Here is a 10,917-nt window from a genome sequence, read left to right on the forward strand (position 1 = left end):
CTAAATTCACTGCAGAAAAAGCAAGAGAAAATAAACTAAAATAATTGCAGAATATTCCATAGTCTGTTTGGAAGGAATGGCTTGCAAAAAAACAAAAATATGCACAGCGGTTGAAGAATAGACAAAAAACCGAACCCGCAGTCTCAGCACACGAGTGAGAAGAGGGCGGGAGGGCGTGGTTAAACGAGTGAGGGAGTAAGTGCATGATAGCGTATACGCGCACGCGAGAAAGAAAGCGAGGGAGAGAGGGGGAGAGAGAGAGAGAATTCGGCATGTCCAAATGTGACCAGGATAAGGTTTCTGCATTGTAAAAGCGTTCCGAGGTGTTCCTTTTGGGAGAGGTGATCATTCCGAGCTCTGTTGACGAGCACAGTACATTTCAGCTAAATTCAACATCACCGGAATCTTCAGTGATCCATTGAAACGGGTATAATGTTTGTTTGGTTGAACGAACATAATACGCACAGAACACTTATTGCGTACCTTCAAATTCACGATCTGCTCATTAATTGTCTACGAACGTTCACCTTGAGCACTCTATGTCGATCTTTTTTATCACACTCACCAGGAACTCCAATCGCTGCAATGATGACATAAAGTATTTTCTCCACGCTACGGTATTTCTCAACGTTTTCCATGGGAAGAGATGTGACCACCTGGGATGTGCACTGCATATAACGTCTCCCAATGGCCTTCTGAATGGATGATTTCTTAACGGTTTTAATATGTTGCGTGATCTCTCCGGGGACATCACAGATCCAACTGTTAAAACAAAGGTTTCTGAAATGTGAACAAACATATGACGCGAGAGAAGTCAATTCCCCGCGGGGCAGATTGTGGTCACCAGTTCACGTTTGGAACTTCAATGTCTGGAATATCTGATCGCACACAATGTGTGAAAATGGTATCTTACACCTTAAGGAACAACCGATACTTTTGTTCTGCGATTAGGTGTCCTTGCCCTGCATTGTCTGTTCTTCCTCTGACTTTATTGTTTCAGTTTACTTTATTAATTTAGTCTAGTTTAGTTTAGTTGAGAGATACAGCGCGGAAACAGACCCTTCGTTCTACCGAGTCCGCACCGACCAACGACCCCCACAAATTAACACTACCCAACACATACTTGAGACATGTTTACATTTATAAAAATTATACCAAGCCAGTTCACCTTTGGAGCGTGGAGTAAACAGAAGATTACGAATTTCATTCAAACATGTTTTTGAATGACAAATTAAGAAATTCAATTCAAACCCCACGCAGGTCACGGACAGAACGTACAAATTCCATACAGGCATTAATTATTTTTTTAATGTTTTCATTAAATGTAGAAAGGAAGAGCTGGATTATACTGAAGATAGACAGAAAGTTCTGTGTAACTCAGCGGGTCAGTCAGAATCTCTGGAGAAAAAGTGGGTATGTTTTTTGGGTCGGGACCTGAAACATCACCTATCTTTTTTCTCCAGAGATGCTTTCTGACCTGCCGAGTTTCTCCAGTTACTACTTTGCGTCTATCTTTTGTTTTCATTAAGTGCTCCTTTTGTAACACGTTACTGGACCTTTGTGTATGAAACCTTAAAAAAACAGCAACTTGATCCTTACTTTAAATATTTTCTCTTTGTTACTTTGTTCAGATCTGAGAAGTTCATTTTGAACATGGGATTTATTGCTATTTACAGTTTTTGCCCGTTGCTTGAACACGTTTTGCAAAACTTCGCTCATTGTGTCAAAACTCTACACACAAGCAAATAAGACACAACACTGGGAAATAAACCATTCACATCCATGTCAAATTGAAACTCTGCTATCGAAACCTAAACTCTGCTATGAAAATCTTTTGTCAAAACGTCACTCTGATGACAAAATGATACACACTTGCATCATATGAATACACTTTCAGATCAGCAGCAACACACTAGTCTACTTTATATAAAACACTGCAGTCTTTAATTTTCACTGTTTTTATTCAGTTCCACAGAAGGCACGTTTTCACAACAACCAAAAAATCAAATACTCAATACAGTACATTGCAGTACTGTACTTCACAGTACTGTAAATTCAGTTAGAGCAAAAATAAAACAAAAATAAAACCAAAAATACACTATACTGTAAACACAGAAAAACACGGCAATCATTTGTAGGTGGGCTTATGGATCCTGCCGTCTGTTGGGGTCTGGCCACAGGATCTCATCCACATCGCAAGCAATGTCTTCTCCCACTAGGCATCGGGGAAAATATCCCCTTGTGTGCCGAATCCATCCATGGATTGACCTCACCTCAATGTCTCCGCAGGCCTGTTCCATTGCCTGCAGAAGAGGCATGCGGGCATGTGGTTGGCGGTCATATACACGCCATCTCCAAGCCGAAAATAATTCTTCTATAGGGTTTAGAAATGGCGAGTAAGGGGGCAAGTATACCACTTCAAATTGATTATGGTTGGTGAACCAGGTCCGGACCAGAGCAGCCCGATGGAAACTGACATTATCCCAGAGAACAACAAACCTGGGCTGCTCTGGTCTGTCCTGTACAGCTATATTATGAAGAGCATCTAGAAATGAGATGATATGTTGTGTATTGTATGGACCTAGTTTTGCATGATGGCACAGAAGCCCTCGAAGGCTTACGGCGGCACAAAATGAGATATTTCCCCCGCGCTGCCCCGGGCCGTACACAATTGCCCTTTGGCCAATTATATTACGACCCCGTCGTCTTGTTTTGCTAAGGTTGAATCCAGCCTCATCAATGTAAATAAATTCATGAGGCTGTGCAGCTCCATCCATGGCCAAGATTCTCTGTAACAAAAAATACATATTGTGGATGGCTATGTGGTACTGATACAATGGTACATATTCAGCTGTTACTGGATTACACCAATACTGTATTGTTAATGTAAAGGACTGTAACACTTACCTGTACATGTTCACGTCGAAGTCCTTTGACCCTGACACTGTTCCTCTCAAATGGGACCCTGTACAGTTGCTTCATGGTCATTTTGTGCTTTACCAAGATGCGTCTTATAGTGGTGATGCTTACTCGGTTTATGTTGTTGATCACTTGCCTATCTGCAAGTATTTGTTGCCGTAGCTGCTGGAGACGGATTGCATTGTTTGCTCTGACTAGGTCCACAATGGCAAGTTCCTGCTGTTGGGTGAACAGGCATTGGCGTCCACCCCAGAAGGTCTTCTAGTCGTTCTATAGCAAAATGCAACCACAAATTGTTATTGGTTTGCTTCTTTTTTACAGTACTGTATATACTGTACTTTACTGTATATACCATACACTGTACTGAAACATCTCAATATACGTAATCACGGTATGTTTCACAAAACTACCACTTTCGTTCCAAAAGGAGGATTAGCCACCCTGCAATACAATACATGTGATACGGTAATGTGATATGGTACAGTACTGTAAATACTCTAGATACCATCTGAGTAGAGTAGAAAGTAGAGAGTTGAAGACATACCTGTTTTCCAGTCGGAATGTCCTTATTATGGATGAAACTGTGCAACGGCTTAGATTAGGGTGGAATCTCTGCCCAGCTTCCCTCATAGTCAGGCCAATGTTTATGACATGGTCCACCAAAGTTGCTCTTATGTCATCGGAAATAATGGCCCGTGCATGGCCTCTTCGACCACGTCCTCCTCTTCCTCTTCCTCTGCCTCTTGCTCCCCCTGCATCCATCCTTGCAAAGTTCTCAAAATGGCTTAACTGAGGCCTTTTTGTAGCTGGCTGATTGGTGTTCAGTGTTGTAAGTATGTATTTTCAGGTGTGTCTCTTAGTGTTTTCAATTACCCGATGTGTTTTGTGTTTTGAATAGCTGTGTCTTCCCAATGGTACCCTGAGATTTCATTTTTGAACAAAGTGTCTTATGTATGAAATAGTGTGTAGTGTGCAGGAGCAAGTGTGTTGCAGAAAGGAGCAAGTGTGTTGCAGAATTGCAATTAAAGTGCAAAGCAGCGCTTTTGTTTAAGGTATGGTTACATGTGTTTAAGGTATAGTAACAAAAACTTAAAGCTGTGTTACTTTGGTCTAAGCATGGGTCTATAGTGTTCAGGCAATGAGCAAAAACTGTAACTTAAACCAAATACTTTATATTAGGATAGGAACACCTCTTAATGCCATGTGGCATACTATCAACAATAGTGCTTTTTTATTTTGGATAACTGAAAAGATACAAAGTGGTAGAATAACCCAACGTGTCAGGCAGCATCTCTGGAAAACATGGGTGGGTGATGTTTTGGATTGGTACCCTTCTTCAGACAGAATAAAGGGTACCAATCCAAAACATCACTGGTCACGGCCGCCATTTGTTACAGCGACACTCGACTTCCGGTATTCCACCCGCTGTGATTCAAAGCAAAGATTATAGAGCTCCGCTATAATCTTTGATCCAAAGCAAAGATCCTCGAGTATCTTGTAGCGGGAACAGCCCCCTCCTTTGTGTAGTTTCCCTTGCATTGTATTGCTTTAACACACACTGCAAAAAATTAAATTTAACGTATATATATTTAATATATTTATATGAATGTGTGTCTGTGTGTGAGAGGCAAGTTAGAGATAATAGTTTATTCTCATGTATCAGAAGCAACTTTGATTTAAATCATCACTATTAATTTATTTGTCTTGTAAGATGATATACATAAACCATAAAGGCAATTATATATATAATTATATAGTAATAATAAATATATGCATATATATATATTTATACACACACACATATACACACACACACATACACAAATGCACATACATATTGATACATTTATATGCATACATATATACATATATATATATATATATATATATATATACATATATATACACACATATACATGCATATATACACATACATGCATATATACACACATACATATATATTTATATATATTATCATTTTCCAACGATCAATAGATTTACGATCAGCTCCTGTGGATTGGAGGATAGCTAATGCTATCCCACTTTTCAAGAAAGGAGCGTGAGAGAAAACGGAAAATTACAGACCAGTTAGCCCGACTTTGGTGGTGTGAAAGATGCTGGAGTCAATTATTAAAGATGCAATAATGGGGCATTTGGATAGCAGTAAAAGGATCTGTCCAAGTCAACATGGATTTATGAAAGGAAAATCATGTTTGACTAATCTTCTGGATTTTTTTGCCACAAGGCTTGGTTTTGGGGCTGCAACTGTTTACCATATATATTAATGATTTTGAAAAGGGAATTAGGAGCAAAACTAATGCATACATACCTACATATGTACCCATGCGCTGCTGTGACCCGAGCCCCGGAGATTCGGAGGCTCCAACCGCAGGCCTGGCAGACAGTAATATCGGAGCCTGCGGGTCCCTGCTGGGAGACCGCTTTTCGGGGCTTCCGCAACGGCAAATTATTCCGCCCGAGTAGCGGGGGTCGAGGATGACCTGGAGCGGGGCCTTACATCATCGCCCGGCGTGGCTTAAATGGCTGCGGCACTTTTCTAGCGCACGCCGGGGGCTCCAACAACCTCTATGAGGTTCAAGTGACAAATAAATTGTATTGTGTATTGTGTATATTTAAATTAATCTGGCAAGTTGGTCAAATAACATGGGCACCTTCTTGCTTTTTTTGCGACATGGATTTTTTAAATGTGAATGTCTCATATCAACACATTTGTGGGTCAACAGTATTTTGTATCAACCCCCACAATTTCAAATAATTCTCAATTGAACTTCTTAAACAGGAAAACAATTTTTATTTACATCATTTTGTGCACGACATATACAGGCTTGCAGAATTTGCAGAATTTAGAATATCAGATAATCAATAAAAGTGATGTCACATTCTACACATTTCAAACAAAGGACAAAATTTGCAGCTTATACACAATCAATAGACTAAGTGGGACCCGTTGGGATAAGATTTACACAATTCACATTATTCTGTGCGCGAGTTATACAGGGTTGCAGTTCAGCATATCAGCTAACCAGTGAAAGTGATGTACAATTTAACGTATGTAACACAATGATAGCCCCACCCCTGCTTCACCAAACAGCAAAATGTCCAACATAGATACAATAATAAATAAATCGCCATTCGCATTATATTTGTGCAGTTAGCAAATCACAATTTCACACAATGTACATAAGAGGGCAGTTATTTCACAAATACTCCGCAGTTCGGTGTAGATCATGTCCAATGTCGACATCTGAAATTACAGAAAATATCTGCAGTCAATATGCTCTTATTCTGCATTAAATAACAGAGATGTAGAAAGAAAATGCTCTTGAGAAGATTTCTACAAGGATGTTGCCATGAGGACTCAACTATCTGAGCTCAATGAACTAACCAGAAGTAATAAATGTTTTCTTACCTTTCCTCCTTAATGGGGAACCTGAAGAAAGACAAGTCGTATTGCCCACATTGCCGATTGCCGATTGTTTTTTGCAGGAGTGGTCCATCTTGAGCACATGGTATTGGTGGTAGGGTGATCACATGGATAGAAAATTGATTGGTAGACAGGAAGCAAAGAGTAGGAGTGAACGGGTCCTTTTCAGAATGGCAGGCAGTGTCGAGTGGAGTGCCGTAAGGTTTGTTATTGGGGCCGCAACTGTTTACCATATATATTAATGATTTGGAAGAGTGAATTAGGAGCAACACTCGCAAGTTTGCAAATGACACAAAGCTGGGTGGCAGTGTGAACTGTGAAGAGGATGTTAGGAGGTTGCAGGGTGACCTGGACAGGTTGAGTGAGTGGGCAGATGCATGGCATGTGCAGTATACTATAGATAAATGTGAGGTTATCCACTTTGAAGGCAAAAACAAGGGGGCTGATTATTATCTCAATAGATTTAGGTTAGGTAAGGGGGATGTGCAGCGAGACCTGGGCGTCCTTGTACACCGGCCACTGAAAGTTGGCTTAGAGGTACAGCAGGCAGTAAAGAAAGCTATGGAATGTTGGCCTTCATAACAAGAGGATTTCAGTATAGAGTGAAGAGGTTCTTCTGCAGCGTAGGTTTACGAGATTGATCCCTGGGTTGGTGGGACTGTATATGAGTAAAGATTGAAAAGACTAGGCTTGTATTCACTGGAGTTTAGAAGGATGAGGGGGAATCTTATAGAAACATATTAAATTATTAAAGGACTGGGCAAGCTAGATGCAGGAGAAATGTTCCCAATGTTGGGTGAGTCCAGAACCAGGGGCCAGTCTTAGAATAAAGGGCAGGTAATTTAAGACTAAGGTGAGAAGAAACTTTTTCACCCAGAGAAATGTGTGAATTTATGGAATTCCCTGCCACAGAGGGCAGTGGAAGCCTAGTCACTGGATGGATTTAAGAGAGAGTTAGATAGAGCTCTAGCGGCTAGTGAAGTCAAGGAATATGGGGAGAAGGCAGGCACGGGTTATTGATAGGGGACGATCACCCACGATCACAATGAATGGCGGTGCTAGCTTGAAGGGCCAAATTGACTCCTCCTGCATCTATTTTCTATGTTTCTATGTTTGCTCCACTATAGGATCTGTGCAGAGGCCGAAGGGAAGATCCTATCTTTGGGCAGAAGCAAGATACTCCCACAGAGTATCCATTCCTGCCCATTAGGTTCCCATTGTGATGAAGAACACGCAGGCATGAAAAGTGGAAAAATGATTTATTAAAGTTTAACATCTCTTAAAATATAACAACATTTTAAATGTCAAAGATGAGTATAATTCTTTCTTGCTGTGCCTCTTGTTGCTGCTCACTGCATCTTTATGTCTCTTTGTTGTTGATAAAAAAAAGAGACAATTTCAATAGACAGAGATTCAGCGGTCAGACTTTAACAAAGAAAATCCTTCTTCAGAGCTCTGCTGTCATTTACATTTGGTGTGATTTGAAGATCAGGTGTTTCAGGAGTTGTAGAGACACTGCTGGGTTCTTCCCGCGGAACTTTGTCTGCAGCTGAGCAGTAAGAATGTTCTGTCTGTATGTTGTATGGCACTGCCAATACAAGAAAAAAGGAAAAGGGGGAATGAAATGGCAAGCATACTAATTAAAAAAATAATCATCTACTACTGAAAGTCTGTTCTTGACCGTTTTTTGCCATCTGTGCTGCGATTTCCGAGAGAATGCCGCCACCTACGGCCGTTTCGCTCAGAGCCCCCCTCCGCCGCATGTGTGCCGAGGTTCTCCCCCCCTTTCCTCTATCCCCCCCCCTTCCTCTCCACCCCCCCCCCCCCCCCCCCCCCCTCCACCCCCCCCCTCCCCCCCCCCTCCCCCCTCCCCCCCCTCCCCTCCCTCCCCCCCTCTCTCTCCCCTCTCTCTCTCCCCTCACTCTCTCTCTCTCCTCCCCATCTCCCCCACCTTTCCGCCCACACCCACCCTCCCTCTTATCCTCCTCTCCACCCCTATCCCACTTGCCCCTCTCTCTGTGTCTCTGTCTCTCTCTCTGCCCCTTCTCTCTCTGCCCCCGCCCGCCCCCCGCCCCCGCTCTTGATGTGACTGCAAGTTGGGGGCTATGCTTCAGTAGATAGGGTGGTTATGGGGTAAAAGGAGCAAATTAATCATATTAATTTTATATCAAGGGGGTAATTAGCGTGAATGCGAGAGGGGGATAGTTAGTGTGCGTGACGCTGCGTGCCGCCCACCTCCCACAACCGCACGTTGGGGGATCACACAACGGGTCTGCACTTGGTCTAGTTATAATTAAATATATATGTGATGCACCAATTTCAATCTACCAGAATAAAATCATGATCTATATATTTTTGTAGGTTTTTTATAAATTTAATCAATTCAAATGTTCTAATAATTAGGCTTGAGGAAGTTTTAAATGGATGTTCTTACTTGAATTAAATACTAGTACGCATTCCACCACCCACACTGTGCAGTCTTATATGTGATTATAGTTTTGTGAACATTTCACAAATGAAAATCAAAGTACCATACATGCCATTACATATTGACCATTAGCAATCATATCAGGTTGGATACAATTTTTTTCTCATATTTAGCCAAAGTGAGAGAATATAAATTATTTTAAAAAGGAGAAAATTACTTGCCTCGTTGCTGTTTTAAAGGCGTTGGTGAGGATGGGAGGTTCACATTCGTCCTCTTGAGTAACCTCCGTTGGGAAGACAGACGTTTCGGCGGGTTAGGAACGTCGAAGAGCGTTGGAACAGCATTCCAATTTAGCCTGTTCTTAGTCTGCTTGTTGGAAAACTGGTCAAGTTCAAAGTGTACAGAACAAAGACAACAGTTGGCTGACAAGTACTCCGTACTTCGGTGTAGGAAATCTTGTCGACGAGTATTCTGGACCCACCGTTGACATCTGAAATTACAGGAGATATCATTTATGATTAACTAATAATAAAAAAAAATGATCATAACTAGATGCCTGCACAATGGATGACATATCACTTAAGTGCAATTGTTTTCAGTTGTGTGGAGAGACCTGTATATTGACGATGCTTTTTGTCTCTTATATGTCATTTCACCTTAAATGTAGAAGAGTTTATTAGAGAGGGGAGAGAGGGATCGAGAGAAGGGAGAGGGATCGACAGAAGGGAGAGGGAGGGGGGGGAGGGGGGGAGAGGGAGGGGGGGAGAGGGAGAAGGGGGAGAGAGGGAGAGGGGGGGGGAGAGGGGGAGGGAGAGGGAGGGGGAGAGGGGGAGAGAGGGAGAAGGGGGGGAGAGAGGGAGAAGGGGGGGAGAGGGGAGAAGGGGGGGAGAGGGAGAAGGGGGGGAGGGGAAGAGGGGGGGGGAGAGGGGGAAGGGGGGAGGGGAGAGAAGGGGGGAGGGGGGGGGGGGAGGGGGGGGGGGAGGGGAGAAGGGGGGGGGGGAGGGAGGGTGGAACGATAGCATGTTATAACGTTCAGCCGTCCCATTCCGACCAAAGATTATAGTGCAGAGCTACTCTACTATCTTTCATTGCAACCGCCGCCGCCGAATCCCCGGCCCACCATTGCACCCAAAGATGATAGAGCTGAGTTGTATAATCTTTGATTGTACCCTTCTTCACGACAATTCGAGGGATATAACGGGTAACAGCCGCCGCGTTCTCGGACTCGAGTCTGAGCTCGAAAAATCTCGTGGTCACTGGGCCCAATGTGTCCCGCGGGCCATATTTTGGAGACCAAACCCTTACAAGAACAAAACAAAAAACGTATAGAAGTGTTAAACTTGTCTTTATTATTGTGGTAAGTAAAGATGTAATAAAATAAGTCTAATAACTTTCTAATGTACCGACAAACCCCGTGGCCGTTGATGGGAGAACAGAAAATAACATTTTCACGACAGAATATCGACAAAAAATTATAATAATATATTCTTACCTTTCTTTTTTATTGGGGAACCTAAGAATGACAGCTCTGGTCGTTTAGATTTACGATTAGAACAGTTGATAGCGGAGCAGTGAGATGAAGATTTAGCTGAGGACGCCATTACAGCCCAATAAATGCTTAACAATATGGCGTCGACGGTCACACACGTCATACTACGCGTTTTTCGAGGAGTGGTCTATCTTGTCCCTCTACGATCTTTGGTCAGTACTGGGACGTGTGTAACATGTGCCTTGATTAAAGACTCAGTAAAGGTTACAGTGTGTCAGACTCCACTCCTTTACATGGTGTCAGCAAGTTAAACGCACGCCTCCTGTTTATTGGGTTTTATTTGTCCCTAGCCAACTAGTGTTTTAGGGGGAGATATTGAACAGTTTCTTTTCTTCGGTATTCACCAAGGAGAAGGATATTGAATTATGTGAGGTAAGGGAAACAAGTAGAGTAGCTATGGAAACTATGAGGATCAAAGAAGAGGAAGTACTGACACTTTTGAGAAATATAAAAGTGGATAAGTCTCCAGGTCCGGACAGGATATTCCCTAGGACATTGAGGGAAGTTAGTGTAGAAATAGCAGGGGTTATGGCAGAAATATTTCAAATGTCATTAGAAACGGGAATAGTGCCGGAG

The 10,917-nt window shown here is 42.4% G+C and overlaps 2 protein-coding genes across 2 annotated transcripts; both read right to left on the minus strand.

Moving 5' to 3' along the window:
- Positions 1-676: 676 nt before the first annotated feature.
- Positions 677-4,201, minus strand: LOC129715379 (insertion element IS630 uncharacterized 39 kDa protein-like). Its single transcript, XM_055665262.1, has 2 exons — positions 2,908-4,201; positions 677-2,789 (listed from the first exon to the last, which is right to left on the minus strand). The coding sequence occupies exons 1-2, from the start codon at positions 2,986-2,988 to the stop codon at positions 2,145-2,147; spliced, it is 726 nt and encodes a 241-aa protein (XP_055521237.1). The 5' UTR covers positions 2,989-4,201; the 3' UTR covers positions 677-2,144.
- Positions 4,202-7,608: 3,407 nt separating this feature from the next.
- LOC129715382 (THAP domain-containing protein 2-like) lies at positions 7,609-10,459 on the minus strand. The gene is made up of 4 exons (XM_055665266.1): positions 10,285-10,459; positions 9,376-9,448; positions 9,014-9,282; positions 7,609-7,952 (listed from the first exon to the last, which is right to left on the minus strand). The coding sequence occupies exons 1-4, from the start codon at positions 10,442-10,444 to the stop codon at positions 7,792-7,794; spliced, it is 663 nt and encodes a 220-aa protein (XP_055521241.1). The 5' UTR covers positions 10,445-10,459; the 3' UTR covers positions 7,609-7,791.
- Between the last annotated feature and the right edge of the window lie 458 nt (positions 10,460-10,917).

The sequence above is a fragment of the Leucoraja erinacea genome, unplaced genomic scaffold (assembly GCF_028641065.1).
Source record: "Leucoraja erinacea ecotype New England unplaced genomic scaffold, Leri_hhj_1 Leri_114S, whole genome shotgun sequence".
NCBI lineage: Eukaryota > Metazoa > Chordata > Chondrichthyes > Rajiformes > Rajidae > Leucoraja > Leucoraja erinaceus.

Coding starts and splice junctions, on each gene's coding strand:
- LOC129715379 (XM_055665262.1), bottom strand. CDS start 2,988: ATGACCATGAAGCAACTGTACAGGGTCCCATTTGAGAGGAACAGTGTC. Junction 2,790..2,907: donor TTCGACGTGAACATGTACAG/GTAAGTGTTACA, acceptor TTTTTGTTACAG/AGAATCTTGGCCATGGATGG.
- LOC129715382 (XM_055665266.1), bottom strand. CDS start 10,444: ATGACGTGTGTGACCGTCGACGCCATATTGTTAAGCATTTATTGGGCT. Junction 9,449..10,284: donor TTCCCCAATAAAAAAGAAAG/GTAAGAATATAT, acceptor TCTACATTTAAG/GTGAAATGACATATAAGAGA. Junction 7,953..9,013: donor GCCTTTAAAACAGCAACGAG/GCAAGTAATTTT, acceptor TTGTATTGGCAG/TGCCATACAACATACAGACA.